We start from the raw sequence: 20,335 nt of genomic DNA, 5'->3' as shown, positions 1-20,335 counted from the left end.
ATGAGCCTACTCTATCATGAGGTGTTAAAATTTGCATTGGAGCAATTTCACCAATCGCTGGTTCTTATTGGAAATAACAGACAGAAATAGTTGCTGGAAAAATCACTGAGATTTTTACCTTTTATATACTTGCTTCAGAGTGGTGTGTGTTTATCGTGCTTTTTTAAAAAACTATTTTTTGAAAACCACTTCTTCTACTATAAACCCCCATTTTTTTCACATTTAATTGTTTCTATAGTTATATTTCATTTTTGTAGGGATGAGAATTGTAACACAGATGAAGAAGCCTTTATTATGTACCTACAATGCAATTAAATTGTTCTTTTCTTCAAAATATGGAACCAAGTTATATTTTTTTGTTTTATGTCCAAATGGGCATAAAAGTTACTATCATTTTCAAGCAATAAGAAGAGTATACCAAGTGGAGCACAAGACAGTGTCACAATCTTAGTAATTTCATATGATTTATTCCAGAGCCTGGATCTTATATATTTCCCTGTCAAAATAATCTACTTTGATTTTAAACACATCTTTTTTTTCCGCCAAACAGAAAATTCAATCAGAGTTGACAAGCCATGAGATTAGTTTGGATGAAATGAAAAAACGGAACCGGGGTAAGGATGCCACCAAAAGGATATTCTCCCAAATCGATATTGCACAGGTTTGTAAAATTGACTTTCTTTTACATACTTAGTTTGAATCCCTTCTTTAAAATACACAAAACAAAATAAGCAATCATTGATTACCTGTGAAACAGCTATACTTTCTATCCACAGGGTGGTGGTTGATGTTTTTTGGGGGGAGGGAGGAAGAAAGTCCTGCTTGCTTAGCTTATAACATTATTATATGATTTACAATGAAACCAAGGAAAAACCAGCATATATATAAAAAATGTGTAGGGTTGAAGTGCCTTGTTTCAGGAAATTCAGAACGGATGCTTTTGTTAATGCAAACCATACATTTTTGAAAAACCTCTTCTTGTTGTTTTCAACTTCACAAATACCCTTCTGCCACAAAAATAAATGCTTCGGTCAGAATTTTTTTTTAGCTGTGAGGCCTGATCAGCAACCCAAAGAGAGTTTTAAGCTTACTGTTTGCTTGAAGAGCACGCCTGATGGCAAACATTTTTTGAAATGGACAGTAATTTTAAGGAGCAGGTTCAAAAAACTACTGTCTATAATACCGTAATAATTCCAAATAATAATTCCCAAAATAAGAAGATCCTGCTGGATAAGACTCATCTAGTCCATCACCCTGTTTTCACTGTGGCAAACGAGTTGCCTGTGGGAAACCTGCAAGCATAACAGGACCTGAGCATAACAGCAAGACACAAACACACACACACACATTTTCCAGCAAATGGTATTCAGAAGCATTACTGCCTCTGACTAGTGGCCATTAGTAACCTTAAAGGTAAAGGTAAAGGGACCCCTGACCATTAGGTCCAGTCGCGGACGACTCTGGAGTTGCGCGCTCATCTCGCATTATTGGCCGAGGGAGCCGTCGTATAGCTTCCAGGTCATGTGGCCAGCATGACTAAGCCGCTTCTGGCGAACCAGAGCAGCACATGGAAATGCTGTTTACCTTCCCGCTGGAGCAGTACCTACTTATCAACTTGCACTTTGAGGTGCTTTCGACCCTGCAGGAGCTGGGACCGAGCAACGGGAGCTCACCCCATTGCGGGGATTCAAACTGCCAACCTTCTGATCGGCAAGCCCTAGGCTCTGTGGTTTAACCCACAGCGCCACCTGCGTCCCACATTAGTAGCCTTATCCTCCATGAATTAGTCCAATTCACTTTTAAAGATATCCAGTTAGTGGTCACCACTGTCTCCTATCGGAGGGACTTCCAAAGTTTAACAGTATGAAACATTTCACAGACCTTGTGCAAGCCAGCTGATTTACCATGAGCATTTTTATTTTTACCCCAACCTTCAGGTTTGGGGAAAAAGAAAACTAACAAAACCATACTTTTATGGAAAGCTACATTAACTTTTTCAATTTTTTTGCCAGTGGTTAAAGATGATAACTCATATCTACTATTTTGTATCTGCTCTGTCAAGCTTACTCTAATGTAGTGCAGTGGGTGGCGATTCCTGTTAAAAAGAAAAAAAATGCTATTCATGTGCATCTTACCATTGGATTCTTTTTTTCCAAAATGCACACACTGTGCATAAATAACTTATGTTGCCTAATAATAATAATAATAATAATTTTATTTATACCCTGTCCATCTGGCTGGGTTTCCCCAGTCACTCTGGGCGGCTTACAGCACATAAAAAATGGTAAAACATTAGATATTAAAATTTTCCCAATACAGGGTTGCCTGAATATGACCTGAAACTAATAATACACTTGAAGACTAAATATTCTAAGGAAATGCAACTCAATATTACAACCTATTTGGTCATTTGTGTGAAATGACCTAGCAAGTAGCATTCTTTAAATTCTTGGGAACTTGCTATCAATCCGAAGGAAACTACACAGGAGGGCACAGTGTAATTGCTTGCTAAGCTGCCAAGACATGCTTTCAGGAGAAAAATAAAGGAAATATCCAAGTTTCTCCTCAGTATGGACTGCTCTGTCCCTTATTTTAAAAGTCTTCATAAAATCATGACCGTGACTGTATTAGCATAATGACTTAATCTGCATACTTTGTACCCCTCTTCCTTTCATCACATATATTATTTTCAGAAAAAGCTACAAGATGTCTTCTTGAAGTTTCGCTTGTTCCAAAAGCCAGCCAATTTTGAGCAGCGCTTACAGGAATGTAAAATAATTTTAGATGAAGTGAAATCGCAAGTGCCGAAGTTGGAGTTGAGGAGTGTCGAGCAGGAAGCAGTGCAATCGCAGCTTGATCACTGTATGGTGAGTATTTACAATGCAATAATAGTTCACATGTAAGACATCTTATTTGACTACACCTATGACATTTCACAAAAAATCAGTGTAATTTCAGTGAAATTAAACATTTCCCTTTCTGTGTTGGCTAGAAATTGTATAAAACTCTTAGTGAAGTGAAATCTGAAGTGGAAACAGTCATAAAAACTGGGCGTCAGATTGTGCAAAAACAGCAAACGGAGAACCCAAAAGAACTGGATGAAAGGCTAACAGCTTTGAAATTACAATATAATGATTTGGGTGCCAAGGTATGTTCTACACTTTTCAGTGCTAAAGCGAAATATATATCATCCATTTTGTTGTAATTTATTTTATTTTTCTCTCTTAACTTGATTTTATTTGTCTTTCCTTTTTTGGTAAGAAACAATTCTATTAACCGACTATTCAGAGCAGCCCAATTATATATTGAAATAATGTAACTAAGCAATATCATTTCAGCTAAGGTGGAATCTTATATGAAATTCATTACATCCCTTTGACATAACTGGTAGCTAGATTTTTTAAAAAATTTCTGTCCAAATTTATTTTTCATATTCAAGTGGAAGAAAATGGAGAACATATTTAACATGAAATATATGTCAAGCACAACAGATAATAACAGTGCTTTATTATATACTGTGTAAAGATAGGATAAACATGCATCCTCCAAAAAGATATTTGACCCATAGGAGAACCAATATTCTCTTTTTTATATTATGTGACATTTCTAAGTGTAGAATTAGATATGTGGAGGACTGGCCTTCGTATTCAGGATGATGGTTTTCAAGAGGACTTGCAAATACTTGATACTTTCTATTAAAAAATAAATAAATGCAGGTTTTGCCCCCACGGCCTACAGTCAAGAAAACAGGAGTAGAATAGGAAAATGCAAAATTAAGTAGCACATGCCAGTGTGAAATATGTCATTTTAAATGAGGATTTTAATGGCAGTGAAAAGAGCCTTATGGATGGGACAACAAGTGAAAATGGGTAGAGTATGTGTGTAATCTTTGGTTTGCATAGGAGAAAGTTATTGGAGGCGTGAAGACAGTATAAGGAAGCATAGGAAGAGGGAATGTGTGCATTTTCACTGCTCCATCATTTATAAGGCTACTTAATCCTTCTCACTCTGTTAGGTTTTTAGTCTAAAACTAATCACCCTGAAATGGAACGATACAGGGAAGATACGAAGAGCCTGTATATGTTTTCCCTTAGGTGAAAAAGCATCCTGGACAGGGTCATTTCAACCTGATAATTGACGAATGAAGAAAACAGCATTTTACCATCAGCCCTTCCTCCAACCAAATTCTAAACTAATCCTGCTTTAAACAAACAAACAAACAAACAAACAGTCATGTAATGTGTACTTTGGTTCAACTGTTGTGAGATGAAATGATAAACGGAGTTAACTGTGTAAAAAAGAAAGACCTTAAGATGGCAGTATTTCCTACATTTCTTTTATAACATGTAAAACGAAAATGGGGAAATAAAGTGATATTACGGTACCCATTATAGTTTACACCTAACCATACAATTCTTCTAACTCTCCTACTTGAAATAGGGGGAGGGGAGCATATATATATATATATATATATATATATATATATATATATATATATATGTATGTATATGTATATATATGCATATGTATATATATATGCATATATGCATATATGCATATATGTATATGCACCTGTCATTATTTCTCTAAACTCAATGAAGCACCACTTGTATATAGTTTTGTATGCTCTTAACTATTTCAAAATTTTCATTTCTAGTAATAAACAGTCCCATTAGAATTCATATGTTCCCTTTGTCCCAAAAGCAAAACAACCAGGATGGACTGTGGCTGCAGTCTTATATAATACTGAATGAAGCACTGAGCTCCGTTGAATCCAGCAAACTTACTTCTGAGTGAAATATGCAAGAGGTTGCATTGCTACTACTATGCAAAAGACACCAGATTTCCCCCTCTAATAAATAGTGTGGAAATGTTAAACTTCAACTATCAACAGCTTTTTGCATTAACTATGCATATATGAAAAAGAATGGGGGGGGAATAAGCTCAGTAGTAGTTAAACACATACTGAAAGTTGCATCAAAAGTATTTACATAGTGCAGTTTTCCATGTCATAAGCGTACGCCCATGGATCAGAAATTCCCAAGGGTGCTAACAACAAGCTACTGAGGCTAAAGGGGAGGCGATTATTCATTTGTCTTTTTGCATTGCTTTAATCTGTTAAATGCTGAGGACTCTTTTGAACCTATCTCAATCACCTTACCCCCTCCCCCCAAAAAAGGAGATTTGCAACTAGTTGGTAGTTACTAAGTACTTCTAGGTGCAAGGAGGGACTTTTGAGAAGCACCTGACTCCCTGGACCCACATGGTAACTTCCTCCAGGATAGCTTTTATTAAGTGTGATGGGTAAGGGTCAAAAGAACAGGTGTTGGGCGTGTGATATGAACCTGTCATTCAGTTTATATGGGTGGAAGCTTCTTTGAATGGAATGAAAATGGAACTAAGCCGTTGTCTCATTTCAAAACAATGAAGTATGAAGTTAAACTAAAAGAGAATTCAGGTGGGTACGATAACAAAAAGCAAAATAAAAATAAATGGCCATTTTCATTATAATTTCTGATAACAAATTGTGTTTGAAGAGTTGCTACTTTGATTGCTTCTCTTCAGCATTGATTCATCATTCTTGGTGCCTGCTGCAAGATAAGCTCTTCCTTACGCCACAGGTGGATTCAGACAACTGGTTGTTACTAGGTTTCTGTTGCTCTATCTATTTTTTGATACTGTTCTGAAGTCTATATTTTTGCACATCACTTAGAGATGTTAAATATTGTGGTTTAAAAATTCCTTTAAAGAAAATAAAAATAAAATGAACAAGAGACAGGAGTTGCAGGCTGAGCTCGATGAAAACAACTTTTATTGAATCAATAAATTCTGAAGGTTGGCGTTAAAAGGACATAAAACATGACTGCAGTGTACTTAAATATGCATAAAGAGCACCGAGTTAAAGCATACTTTTAATCTTCATTTTGTTTCTTTTATTGAAGCTAGCTTTGCAAATTATAATTTATCTAGCCATTCTGTTTTTGTTTCAGTGTGACGTAGTTGGTTTGCTATAAGCAGAATGCCAATCTAGTACTGACAAAAGAATGTAATCTACAGTGTAATGAAAAAGGCTAATGTTCTGAGGTGTATTCTTGTCATATGTTTGCTATAAAAAGATTTAGCATTTCTGGGAACTGTAGATGTGAAACGGAGGGTAGATGACCTCTACAATCATGGGGACTTGATGGTGGAATCTTTTGACCAGGAGAAAAACTACTGCCAGAAATATGAGCATCCGTCTCAGTAGCACTTAGGGTGGTGAAGCATTTAGAGGTTTGGCTCTTCATTCCCCCTCCCCCTTCTGCAGGTGACTGAAAAAAAGCAAGAACTGGAGAAATGTTTGAAATTATCTCGGAAACTGAGAAAGGAAATGAATGCTCTGACAGAATGGCTGGCAGTGACAGATTCAGAACTGACAAAGAGATCAGCAGTAGAAGGCATGCCTATCAATTTAGATGCTGAAGTCGCCTGGAGCAAGGTAATAATATATATTTTCTTTCCTTGTAAACTCACATATGTTTGTCTGGAGTTATCTCGCTGTCACAGCAATACTTCTGCACCCCAAAAAAGTTGTAAACAATATATACGGTTAGTGATATATACTGGTGATACACTGAGACAAAAGAAGTTAGTGTCCAAAATTTAACATATCAGGTACCACATCATACTCATAAGAGAAAGGAGGAGAGGAATAATTCAAAAGAAAAATAACCCCGCATACCCTTTTCTATAACTTTTTGAAAGATTCCATTTTTTCCCGGGCTTAAAAGGAGACCTTAGTACAGTGTTAGTGAATTAGCATCTTCTAAGTGTTGAGACATTAAAAGACTGCAAAGCACTCTTGTCATTTTATGCTAGTTTCTTCATTAACATTTTAAGCAGGCCATCTAATATTTGTCTTAATTTCAAAGATCAGTTTTATTGTAAAGAACTAATGCTAGAAAAATAATTAGGATGTGTTTTATTTTTAATTAGCTACTAAAGGAATATATGGCACTTATTTTCCATTGAGGAGGATCACTGTTCATGTAGTCATTGTTCTTCCTAGTTCTGCCTGGAAGAGTAGTAGTCTATATTCCTACCCCTTCCTCACTTTAATTCCTCTTACAAACTTGTAGCTGTATCAACTCTGAGAGGTAATTATAAGTTCCTGCAACAAAGAACTGAACAGTGTTAGTTCAGTATAATCACACAGAGCAACGAAAGTAATATAGACTTTTCACAATAGAGGCTTCAATTCAGTCTCTGTCCATTTAGAGCATGGGTGTCAAACACAAGGCCCGGGGGCCAAATCCGGCCCGCCAGACCTCATCATGTGGCCCGCCGAGCGCCCCAGCCAGCGGGACCCAGCAGCGGGACCTTGCTGCTGAAGCGCCGCGCCGACAAAGCGCCGACAAACAGCTGGGGCCGGGGGGGGGGGGTCGGGTCCCTTCGCGCTCTTTTCTGGCCCTGAATCAAGGCGGCAACCCCCCTTCCCTTTCTTTCTTCCTCTCTCTCGTTCTTATTCTTTCTTTCCCTCTCCTTCCTTCCTTCTTTATCTCTGTCTTCTCTCCCTCTTTCTTTTTCTTTCCTTCTTTATTCCTTCTTTCCTACTCTTCTTTCTCTCACCTCTTTCCTTCCTCTCTCCCTCCTGCTCCCTCTTTTCTTCCTTCCTTCCTTCCTTTCTTCCTTCCGTCCTTCCCATCTTTCTTCCTCTCCCTCATTCTTATTCTTTCTTTCCCTCTACTTCCTTCCTTCTTTCTCCCTTTCCCTCTTCTCTCCCTCTTTCTTTTTCTTTCCTTCTTTATTCCCTTCCTTATTTCCTACTCTTCTTTCTCTCCCCTCTTTCCTTCCTCCCTCCCTCCCTCCCACTGCCTCTTTTCTTCCTTCCTTCCTTCCTTCCTTCCTCCCTCCCTTCCTCCCTCCCTCCCCTCCCCTCCCTCTCCCTCTCCTCAGAAACATAGGATGCTGCTTTATACTTCTGGCCCTTTAACCCTGGAACCAGGAGAGCAGCTCCAGTGAGTCAACCTCAGCCAGTCCCTTTGGTGAAGGGTGGTGGCTCACTGGCAGAACAGCTGTCCTGCATGCAGAAGGACCCCAGCATCTCCAGGTACTAGTAGCTCTGCAAAGGTCCTGCATGAAACCCTAGCGAGCCTCCACCACCCAGTGCAGTTACCAAAAATCATTTTTCAATAAATTGTACAATAATTGCACATTTGAATATCTACTTGCCATTATTCTGTCTATGTTTCTGCTTTCAGAGCTAGTTATTACTTACATTATTACAAAAAACAGTAATAATTGAATGCAGTGACAATAATTTATGATAATAAAGAGTGGACACATAGTCCTACAGATACAACCGGCCCTTTGAGGGTGACCAAACTGCTGATGCGGCCCCCGATGAATTTGAGTTTGACACCCCTGATTTAGAGCCACTTTGTGGTTCCCTGGTCATTTGTTTCTACCTCCAAGCTGTGCAATACTTGTCAGGGTTTTACTGCCACAAAATAGGAGCTTTTAGTGAAGTTCTGTCCCTGTCCCTTTGGACAGAACAATTTCAGATTTTCAATGATTGAGAACAAGCTTGATAGTCACTGAACATACTTTATCCAAAATAAATCAAAGTAATTATTCGTTAATCATGAATAATACTTCTACCAAACTGCAGATCCCATCCCATATGCATTTGTATACATATAAAAGCTAACCTTTGTATACTGATTAGATATGTATACCACAGCTGCAGTTAACATAGTAATACCTTCCTTTAATTGAATTCCTTTAATAATTAAACACTGACTTTGGTACTCCAGAAGTTCTATAATTAGTGTGCGGGGTTTGCTGATTAGAGCAGTTATGCAGTAGAGTGATTTTGTTATTTCTCACCCTTGCAACCAAAAGGTGGTGCCTATATTACTAAGAAAATCAAGAAGGAAAGGAAAACTTCATTAAAATTTCACACACATGAGAAATGTGCTAATTTGCTATAAAGTACCTGCTAGCCTACCAAAGTACTGTCCGCTCTTCTGCATTTTCATGAGTGGAGCTGATAATTTAGTGATTATAGCAGAAAGCTAATGGCAAGAGAATGTTTCCTTACAGTCCAAGTTAACAAAGCCAGTGGAATTGAATCGGCTAAATCAGACACCCTTAACTTTGTTAGAGTAGGCTTTGCTAAGGCCAGAAAAGTGGGCTTTCCTAAGCCTGATAAACTGATCTGAATACTCCTGCCTGAATACTCCTGTGATAAGGAAAAGACCCCATTAAACCAAAACGTTAATGACAGAGGTGTATCATATTATATGAATCTGGAAGGTGGTTAGTACTTGACTCAGGAATGAGCATAGAGTGCCCTGCCCTAACCTCTAAAAAACCCTCAAACCTCTAGACTGAAGAGTTTCAGGAAGGATCTTAACCTTCTCCCAGGACAAGGTTGTGACTCTTTAAACCACTTGGCACGGTACATTTCTCCCAGTGCTCATGTTGTCACTTCTTTCCCCAGTTAAATGCCTGCTCTTCTCTTGGGGTCACTTTGAAAGACTGTGCTTCATATTGTGTTGATGAGCTAGAGAACACTTGACTGGCATAAACAATTTGCTCTAGGCTCTTGGGGCTCATATTTCGGTTAAAGAAATATTGGCCCGTTCTCAAATTTAGAATAGCAGATGGTACTCTCCAGAAAACCTCTATGCCATTTGCTCCTGTTACTGTATTTGAACTGGAAGTGCATTACTGTTACATTCTAGCTCACATTATAAAATGGTAACAAATATCATGTGCAATCATAATATTGAATTGTATATTGAGTTATGCTACAAACACAATTGGTAGTGTTGTCTTCTTTCAATGACACAAATAAAATAAATTAGAAATTGTCATATTTCATTACTGTTACGAAAAACAGTATAGATGCTTCAAGTAAATAACTGCCATAATCCTTTGGGAAGAGGAACACAGTAGTACTTTATACAACAATCCTATCTGTGATTATTAAGATATATAGTCACCATCTTTTAGAAGGCTTATGTGAGTATTAAGCAGTGTAAAGTTATGTTCTCTGTTCATCATCTACTCTGAATGTTGAAAGTAGCTGCAATGACTGATACGATTTTATCTTTTGCATCATTTTACTCAGATTTCCAGTGTGCTTGCTGAAAGCACAAACACTGCTTAATTTACCAGCTGCCAGTACTGATAGAGACATCTAGTCCCTGTTGTTGGAAACTGTTTTTTTCTTTTGAAGTTTTACCATGGTTCAACAGTGTCCTCCTGTTTAAGAGTGTGAAGATTTCATCAGTGCTTTGTAAAGAAGTAATAAAGAAATCTAGAATTAGACTAGAATGTGCAGAGTACACTAAGTACATTTATACTGAGAAATGGAACAGGAAATAACACATACTTGTTAGGACTTACTAGGCTCTCTCTTTCACTTCTGTAACAGTTCCTTCTGCCAAACAGAAATCTAACTGCTACTTAAATTGGGGTGTGTGTGGAAAAATACATGGAAATCCAGCATGAGGGATTGCTGCAGGAAAAAAATACCAATAAACTTTTGTGTGCTCACATGCATGCAGTTGTTCATGGATCCCATGCTGGATTGTGATCAGTTTAAGTGCAGACATATGATAGTAGTATAAAACAAGCTGCAATTCAGGGTAGTGCAATGCAGTGGGTTGTGCTTTTTTAAAAATCAAATGTATATTCTACTCTACTTCCAATGAATTCAGCATGGGTTAGATAATTAACCCATTATTTCCTATGAGGTAGACTAGGGTAATTGCCCAAGACCACCCAATAAGCTTTATGGCTGCATGGGACTAACTCAAACTTTCTGTTCAAATCCTACACTCTGATATGCTACATTTGTACTGCCATGTTGTGATGTTGTGAGAGTCTGCAACTTCCTGCTTCAGAATACAAATTTACCTAGCTGCTAATGCTTGGATTATTCCAGACTGAATTATTTTCTGGATATGTTCTTCTATAATTCAAAAAAAAAGTCTACAGATGTACACAATATGTTATTATTTTCAGTCTGCTTTCCTTCCAAGTCGTGGACATGCATTTTATATCAAACAGAGTCAAATAAACACACCCAGAGCTTAATTTTTTTTGAAACTCCAGGGACCAATGAGCAAATTCACAGACACCTAAGAGCTTTGGGGGGAAAGAAGCTGTATAGACCCTGAGCTTGTCTGACCAAGCTCAACAGATCTTCCCAACCCAAATAGTCTTCAGGGATAGGCATTTATTACAGTTGCTGTTAGCTTTCTCGCTAATCTGTGGATTTACCCAACTATAAAATGGGGAGTTGTTTAGGGGAGTTGTTTTTGTTGGCTGGCTGGCTGGCTGGCTGGCTTGCAATATTTGATTATTATTTTTAAAGCAGGATTTAAGCCCATATTAAATCGGCTGAGACAATTTAATGTCAACACTAATAAATAACTCATTTTTAACAAAATCAAATTTTGAAGAGCTTATCAACGTACTTTTCAACATAGATATACACACACGCTTAAGAGATACATAGCTGTTAAGTTTTCCCTTTTCTCGCGAGGAAGTCTATTCAGCATAAGGGAATTTCCCTTTAAAAAGGGGAGAACTTGACAGCTATGAAGAGATATGTCACTAACACCTCTCAAACAGAGCCTGGCAACTTAGCAAGGCAAAATATCAATTCTGTGAACACTTGAAGAAAAAGCAATGGTATGCCGCAGCATTATTTAGATGGAGATTGCTTATTCTTAGGCTTGTCTTCTGGTACTACTCCAGTAAGGCCTAGGGTTTCTTGCTTTATTTCATCCTCCTTCCTGCCCAGGGCAGTCTCGAGCTCTTTTAAACTGTCAGTTTGTGGCTGAGAGTGCACCAAGAAAAGGGGGGGGGGGGCTAAAGGAGGAGACAGGTTCTGGATGGTAATAAAGTTACCTCAGAAAGGAGGCTAGCTTTACAGTAAGGGAGTTTCTAGTGAAGTGAAACCCTTATCTGAGTACTCATAGGAACAGTCTTAGTTATAGCCCCGAGTCTATATAGGTACCTGGCCACGTTTTGTGCTGGAAGATTACTCTCATTTTATCTTTAAACCCTAAGCGTTATAGGGGGTTTACAGGTAGAATAAATGGGATAGTGGGAGGTGTACTTTACCTCAGGATATCCCCATTGGTTCTTTTATAATTTGAGAAGTTGGTTGTAAAATAAGATGGGAAGTAAAGGACTTTCGTTGCAGATACATATTTATTTCACTTTCGATGTATTATGCATGTCTATATTGAAATATACTAGACCTTTTCCTCTCTGCTTCTAACAATGTAATATGCAACATAAGAGTGTTGGTTCATAATATGTTCTTCCTAACTCTTCTTCCTTATTTAATCATTATGCACATGCTTTTCATAGGCAACCCAGCTAGAAATTGAAAAACGCCAGCTTCAGTTGAAGAACATTACTGATTTGGGAGAAGGGCTGAAGACAGTGCTTAAAGGGAAGGAAAGCATAGTGAATGATAAACTCAGCCTTCTGAGTAGTAACTGGATTGCAGTAACTTCTCGAGCTGAAGAGTGGTTTAACTTGTTGCTGGTAAGAATTACATATTGTTACTTTCTGTTTCCAGAAATAGCACTACATAGCTTGTTTGGGAAGCAAGAAGAGCAATGGAGATCTAGAATGTCTTTGGAATATCTATTTCAATTACAAATACAGTGGTACCTCTACTTACGAATAACACTACTTATGAATGTTTCTACTTACGAACGGAGCTCCATCCGCCATCCTGGATGCGGTTTAGATAGGATTTTTTTTACGTACGAATTTTTAGATAGGGTTGCTTCAACTTACGAATTTTTTCTCCAATGCATTCCTATGGGATTCGACTTACTTTTTTTTTTTACTTACGAATGTGCGTTCAGAATGCATTAAATTCGTAAGTAAAGGTACCACTGTAGGCAGAGCATAATGGAAGTAAACAAATTCCTTTATTAGGCAGCAAAATGGCTAATCCTCCATCACACCCTAGCAGCTTTTTTACAGTCCAGCTAAATTCCCAACATTCTACCTTCCTATCCACATTCAAACTGCAATTACTTCTAGCTGAGTATCTATCCTTCTCCAAAAAAATCTGATGGCTGTCTCATTCAGAAGGTTGATAAGAGATTACCAGTAATTAAATGACATTATCGTTTTTTTTGTTAAGTTCCTCACCACCCATTAGTTTACTAGGAAGAAGCATGCAATGCTAATGCTAATCAAGACAACCATGCAAAAATAAGAAAGGCATTTGTTTTCTGTGGTCTATAAACATTGTTACAACTGAATTATGCATGTATAGTATATAGCATTTTTTTTTATTATTGTAAATGCTATGTTTGTATACACACAGAGAAGTTAGGCTTTAGGCCCTGTTACTTCACTGAGCCTAGGGCTTGCCGATCAGAAGGTCGGCGGTTCGAATCCCCACGCTGGGGTGAGCTCCCATTGCTTGGTCCCAGCTCCTGTCAACCTAGCAGTTCAAAAGCACGTCAAAGCGCAAGTAGAAAAATGGGTACCGCTCCGGCGGGAAGGTAAACGGCATTTCCGTGTGCTGCTCTGGTTCGCCAGAAGCAGCTTAGTAATGCTGGCCACATGACCTGGAAGCTGTACGCCGGCTCCCTCAGCCAATAAAGCGAGATGAGTCATTCGCAACTGGACCTAATGGTCAGGGGTCCCTTTACCTTTACCTTACTTCACCCTCCAAAAATGTAGCTGTGACTGCCATTAGCAGAGGTGGCCACGCAATGAATCATATCATACAAGAATTCTCTGCAGATTGAGTTTCACTCATGCCTGGAAATAACTGGAATTGTGAGTTTGCAGGGGCATGCTAAAACTTAGTATGCACAGAATAACAGTTTTTACTTTTAATTGCAGCAGCTGGCACTATTGCTATGAGCCATTAGTGCCCAGAAGGTTAAAGATACAGCAACTTGCCTAAGCCCACCCAGTAAATTCATGGCTGAGCTGGGATTTGAACTTCCCTGTTCATTTTTAAAAAAATCACTACCATTATGGCCACAATTTTGTTGGCGCTTTGAAATTCCAGCTTTGATAGACTTATTGCTGACTGAGTCCCTATATATCTGTCTTATCAGAATTTGTAAATGCGATTGTAAACAATTTGGGGGGGAAAGGTGGTAATTGTGCCAGTTAAATAATACAACAATGCAATGTTTAGAATTTGCTGCTATTACTATAACAGCAGTTCAATAATATGGCCAACTTCACTTAGCATATGTTCAGTCTACTTGACAGCAGATGTTTGCTCCTTATAGCTGCATCATTCTGTTTCAACTGTAATAACAATCATATTACAGACAAAGATAAAAGGTTTTTATAATGTTCTGTTATGATTCCAAAAGGTGTGTTTCTCATGCATTATTTATAAACATGATGAAACCTACACATTATGCACATTGGCTGTCTCAATCTGAAAATAAAATCTGAAAGTAAAATATTGATTTAAAAAAAATCAATGTGGCTATATATTTGTCTCATTTCCACTAGAATAAAGTAGATAAATAAGAAAAGCTGTATTTTATTGTAACCACCAACAGACATTTTTCTCTTACATCAGTTCTAAAACGTCAGTTCCAGAAGAGTAACAACAGTGGCCATACTCTGAAAATCTTTAAGGCTAGGAATGATTTCTAAATGGGCTACTCCTACTGGCATGCCAGGATCTGCTAGAAGCTGTGTGGCTGCCCTCATATGATGAACCACTGTGCTTTAGGTAGCAGCCTTTGCCAGATTGGTCTTATTTGAGCAACACAGTCTTCCCGAGCTGTGGCATAGGTCTCATTCACACTTCCACTTGTGCTGTGCTTAGAAAGCATGACTCCAAGTGGTTTTCCCCTTGCCATGTTTCTTTTCAGAGAAAACCTGCTCTTTAGTGCTAAATCAGACAAATGTCAATCCAAGGGGGGAAACCAAATTGCAGTTTGTTCTGATTGAGAGTGGTTTTCTCCAGGGGAAAACAGCAGGACAAGATAAACCCATGCTGTATTTTCTCTTTTTCTTCAGTCTTGGCAATAGCAATTATCAGAAGAAACAAATTTTCTATCTCTTGGTATCATTTTATTCAATTCATCAGTTGTCTGTTCTGATATTGTTACTGTTTTTGATATGAGCATACATAGGGTTGCCAGACTCAGTAGAGGACAGGACTTCTGTGCCTTTAATTGCCCTGCTCTCTTTTGAGTCTGGAAACCTTAAAGAGAATCCAGCAGACCTTTTGTTTAATTTCCAAGCAAAGGGTCTGCTGGTTTCTCTTTAAGGTTTCCAGACTAAAAAGAGAGCAGGGCAATTAAAGGCACAGAAGTCCTGTCCTCTATTGAGTCTGGCAACCCTAAGCATACAGCATAGCTGCCAAGTTATCCCTTATTTTAAGGGATTTTCCCTTATGCTGAATAGGCTTCCTCGCGAGAAAAGGGAAAACTTGGCAGCTATGGCATACAGTGTTCTCACACACACACACACACACACACACACACACACAAAATAGAATGATTCTTTCTTATATGAGAACCAGTGATTGATTTTTTTCAGAGAATTATTTTAAGTGCTTTGTGGACACCAAAATAATTATCAAACATTATCAAATATTGCTTTTGGAACACCTTTCACTTTGCCATACAAGTCCCCCTGCACTCATGGAACCTGGTTTACAGTTCTATGGCCCTGGCCAATTCTCTTTTCTTTTTGTCTCAGCTACTAATTACTTAATAATATGTTCTACTCCCTTTATATGCAGGCATATCAGAGACACATGGAGAATTTTGATCAGAATGTTGCTAACATCACTACCTGGATGTATCGGGCGGAAATACTATTGGATGAATCTGAAACACAAAAACCTCAGCAAAGGGAAGAAATTCTTAAGGTAACAAATACAATTTTCTGAAATTTTTTAAAATAAAAATCTAATTGTGTGCATACCCAGGGTTTTTGCCCTACAGGTTTCAAATAATATTTTTAGATAAAAGCAAAACACATTTTCTCTTAACAAAGGCACTGTCTAACAGCTTTTAAATTGCTTAATAGAGCATAGTGAAGGTAAGTGTATTCAGTACAAAAGCCAAATAAGTTATTGGCTTGAGGATTTCATGGTGAGTAGAACACTTATTATTAGGCCTGTATCTCTTGAATACCATTTGTATCTGTTTAAAAATGAAATACCAGCCTTCTTTTATCAGTTTGCTCCTTTTATCAAATATCTGTTCTTCTGAGGATTGTTGTTTGTTATATATTCATGTCACTTCAAAGCTCTCTGAGCAGTGATTTCATTTGACAACCTTGTATTTCAGTTTGATACTATCTTTGCGGAAGTGGTTCATCATTTGAAGAGGGATGTTTTCAAAGCGTATTATAGGATGGCTTAAATGTATGTGTAACTTCTGTTGCAAAAATATAATCATACAAATTATGCAGTACTTCATATAAATTAATATTATACTTGGTAATAAATCAGGTTTATAAGCACCTGATTGAAGTATGATGTGGGGGGAAATATATATTTTCCAAACTTCAATCTCTTCAAAGTCTCACTCACTTTCACAACTTCTAGATCTTCTTTCTAAGATTCCTGGCCTGAGTCTTCATAGCTCGTCAAGAATTGTGCTCTGCTATTTGTATAAGAAATATTTTTCCTAACCCCCTTCCCCTCCAGCTTTCTTTACCCTGATTGGTGTAGCTCCATTTGCTGCCTCCTTCAGAATCTGAAATAAAAAGATCCAAGAGAGAAATCTCGGTGTCTCGTGCTCCTCTGCCTTTATGAAGTGGGAACATCCTGGTCTTCAATATCTAGTGCTGGCTATAATAAATGGGTTAGAGCTTACTGATCATGGTTTCATGCTTTCTGCTTCCATACTGATCCGATAATGGACAAGAGGGGCAGAGGGAATGGCAACCTGCATTCCTGTAATGTCAGAATTGGACTTGATTCTCAGCCTAGAGACTCCTAATATGTTAACACTACCATCACCATAACCACTGCTCTTGGTAAAGTGCTCTGGAAACTGGGAATTCATTCACTCCCTTGTAAACACAAGATGTTTTCCTATCTTCTGTTGCACCAAACAGCACCAAGTATTAATAGAATAGAAATTCAGTTATTCCCTCTAAACAGGAAATTATGAATGCATTTATTTCTCCAAGCAGTTTTGTGTTGTAAAGAGGATATTTAGTATGGAAAAGACATAGAAATTAGAAGCATTTTAGAAAGTAAGTAATAATTAGACTTAGCGTTGTTTAAATTGCTTGTTCCAGATGGTATGGACTAAGGGCCCAGGTTAGTCTTTCTTTCTTTTTTGAAAAAAATGCTTCCTAAAATTCCAGTGGCAGATCCTCTAAAGAGTGGGTATCTGTCAGTAAGTATAATGATGAAAAATAAAGGTGCAAACATGGAATCAGGTCTCTAAAAGTTTCTCAGCAATAACAATCCTTTTGTTTATATCCGGTTTGTTTTACAGAGGTAAAGCTTTCAATATGTAAATTCTTGTAAATACAAAAAGCTTACTTTTAGGTGGGAAGTAGTTCCATTTCCTGAATAAATGTCCCTAACAATTAGGTTATGAACAATTAGGTTAATTGTCTCAAAACAGTACTTGTTACACAAAACACATGTTTCCAGCTGGTGAAATTAAATGATTCAAAACTTACACTGTGTGTAACTGTCAGTATGAAATTCTGTATCATTCCATCATCATTGTAAGCTTGTGCATAATCCACCAACAACGCTTGGGCTAGCTAAAGCTGTACCGGTAGACATATAATATAGAGGTAAATGTTCATAATAAACAAAGATCTCATTTATTGAGATAAAACTACAATTTCAGATATATATATCATTATCAGAACCAGAAAATTTCTATGCCTCTTTCTAATTGGATCTCAGATGGATAAAATACACCTTTAGCAGGATGAACTCAGTTGGAACAGCCTAAGCAGTTCAAAGTATAATCACATTTTCACAAAAAAGTTAGATTTCAAAAAAAAAATATGAATTGAGAATTTGTTAGGGCTGACGGCTTGTAGGCCTATATATAATTCACAATTGGCCAAGCAAGTAAAACAGCTCAGTTTGCTAAAACTAAGGAACCAAGCCAGATTAATCAGTTTTATAGAGCCAGGTGAGGCTCTCTTGGCTTATTGTGATCATTATTGGGCTGAAAGTATAGTATCACTCCAGCCATCTGCAGTGCTAGGCTTGTAGCATAGATTTAACTGAAGCCACTTGCAGTAACCAGAGTGTTACCGGACTTTCTGCAAGAGTCCCCCATTTGAGACTCTGATACAAATGTATAGTCATTTTCTCTTCATATGTAGATATCTTTTGCATTGAACCTACATTGGTTTTTAATAATTAAATGTGTGTGCGCATATAATATATAGATGGATAGATAAATAGATATATAGATGCGCATACACACACACACACACACACACACACACACACACACACATATATATATATATATATATATATATATATATATATATATACTGTTTCCCCTATTTTAAGACGTAGTCATAATATAAGCCATAGCAGGATTTTTAAGCATTTAAGGAATATAAGCCATACCTCAAAAATAAGACATAGTAATAGGCACAGCAGCAATGCCGGCCGCAGCAGCAGGAGGAGGAAAAAACATAAGACATCCCCTGAAAATAAGCCATAGTGTGTGTGTGTTTTGGAGGGGGGGAAAAATAAGATGGTGTCTTATTTTCGGAGAAACACGGCATATATATATATATATATATATATATATATATATATATATATATATATACCAGATTTAAAAAAAAAAATATGAATTGAGAATTTGTTAGGGCTGACGGCTTGTAGGCCTATATATAATTCACAATTGGCCAAGCAAGTAAAACAGCTCAGTTTCTGGTATATATATATACCAGAACAACACTGAAATATTTTTTTCTGTAGGATAATGATAGCATGGAATATCATGTGAGGGAAAACTGTTTTAAGAGCACTGGAAGTGAAGTACAGGGATGTACTAACATACATTTTAAATACCTTAAGGAAACTGTGAGAGATCTCTTCTGTAGAATATCTTGCATACCTAAGCATACCATTAACACTTAAGCTTTCTATAGCTTTGTTTCTTAATGTACAAAACACGTAACATCTCAGTAATCCTGTAAAAGACCATATTATATTGGTGGGCTGAGGGTCAGAGATAGTGGCCTGTCACCAAGCTGAAATTTGCAAGAAGAAAGCATGAAATCTTTCTGCATATGTATTCTAATAGTGATCTTGGTTATCTGAGTGCTGGTTCGTAATGATCCAAATGGCTATATTACTGTTGTTATCCACATTCAATAAAAAGGTATCATCAGTCTTAGAGGAACCTCAAAGTTTGCACAAGTACAAAAAACCTGGAGGTGTTAAACATTTTGGAGGAGGCAAGAAACAGTCCAATGAACACTTAGCATGCTGACTTGACTGTTGGTGGGGGCATAGAGGCTTTGTGGGAGGGGGAATGAAATCAGAGTACCCTGAACGGGAGCACTACAGTGTGAGTATCTGCTATTAAATGGGGGTCAAAAAAGGGTCTTGCTATTCTGAAAATAAACATATTTGTGTTGTTCAGGGAATCAGCTGAGGAAGAAAATAAGTTATTCAGGATGTTTTTCCTATGTCTTTATTAAATGCATATTCATCTTCTGTTTCACTGTTTCTGTCAGCCTAAAATATATATATGAAAAGCTAGGCATGGACTGTTCAGAGCTACACAACTGTATGCTTAGCCACAAGCATTTGTCTAATGTTTGCATTATGGTTTTGCTCCATATTCCTTTGCACACACTCTCTTTCTCTTTCCCACCCTCCTTCCTTTCTGCATTTATTACTAACTTCAAGCCCTGTCTCTTACTCATGGACTGTAGCGCTTAAAGGCTGAGCTGAATGATATGCGTCCAAAGGTGGACTCTGTGCGTGACCAGGCAGTAGACTTGATGACAAACCGTGGAGATCACTGCAGGAAAGTAATAGAGCCTAAACTGGCAGAGCTCAACCAGCGATTTGCAGCCCTATCAGAAAGAATTAAAAGTGAAAAGGTAGGAGGACATGCTCCTTGCTGAGTTACTTGTATATGCTAAAGAGAGCTTCACAAAGTGGGTATGGTTGGGTTTTTTTGAGGGCAAGTTTTACAGAGCAGAAGCTAGCAAGGGCAAAGGAGCGATACCCGGAAATTAAAAACTGAAACATTGGAAGTGCCTTTGTGTGGGTGTGTATGTGAAATAAACTGTCCCTTCCAGAAGCAAAGTTCCCCATATTATTATTATTATTATTATTATTGCTTTCACT

At 37.7% G+C, this 20,335-nt stretch overlaps 1 protein-coding gene across 15 annotated transcripts in view; it reads left to right on the top strand.

The window, feature by feature from the left end:
• The window catches only part of DMD (dystrophin), a 1,006,777-nt gene that overhangs the window by 443,087 nt on the left and 543,355 nt on the right, over positions 1-20,335 (top strand). For 13 of the 15 annotated variants that reach the window (XM_035114386.3, XM_035114384.3, XM_035114377.3 and 10 more), the window contains 7 exons: positions 551-661; positions 2,694-2,867; positions 2,993-3,148; positions 6,308-6,478; positions 12,376-12,555; positions 15,761-15,889; positions 19,915-20,085. In XM_035114386.3, coding sequence (XP_034970277.3) covers positions 551-661; positions 2,694-2,867; positions 2,993-3,148; positions 6,308-6,478; positions 12,376-12,555; positions 15,761-15,889; positions 19,915-20,085 — 1,092 coding nt within the window. The remainder of the gene's footprint in view (positions 1-550; positions 662-2,693; positions 2,868-2,992; positions 3,149-6,307; positions 6,479-12,375; positions 12,556-15,760; positions 15,890-19,914; positions 20,086-20,335) is intronic. The other 2 variants (XM_035114388.3, XM_088668745.1) reach the window with 1 other exon arrangement.

Source organism: Zootoca vivipara, chromosome 4, assembly GCF_965207765.1.
Source record: "Zootoca vivipara chromosome 4, rZooViv2.hap1.1, whole genome shotgun sequence".
Classification (NCBI taxonomy): Eukaryota; Metazoa; Chordata; class Lepidosauria; order Squamata; family Lacertidae; genus Zootoca; species Zootoca vivipara.
This window is presented reverse-complemented; position numbering and strand designations above follow the sequence as displayed.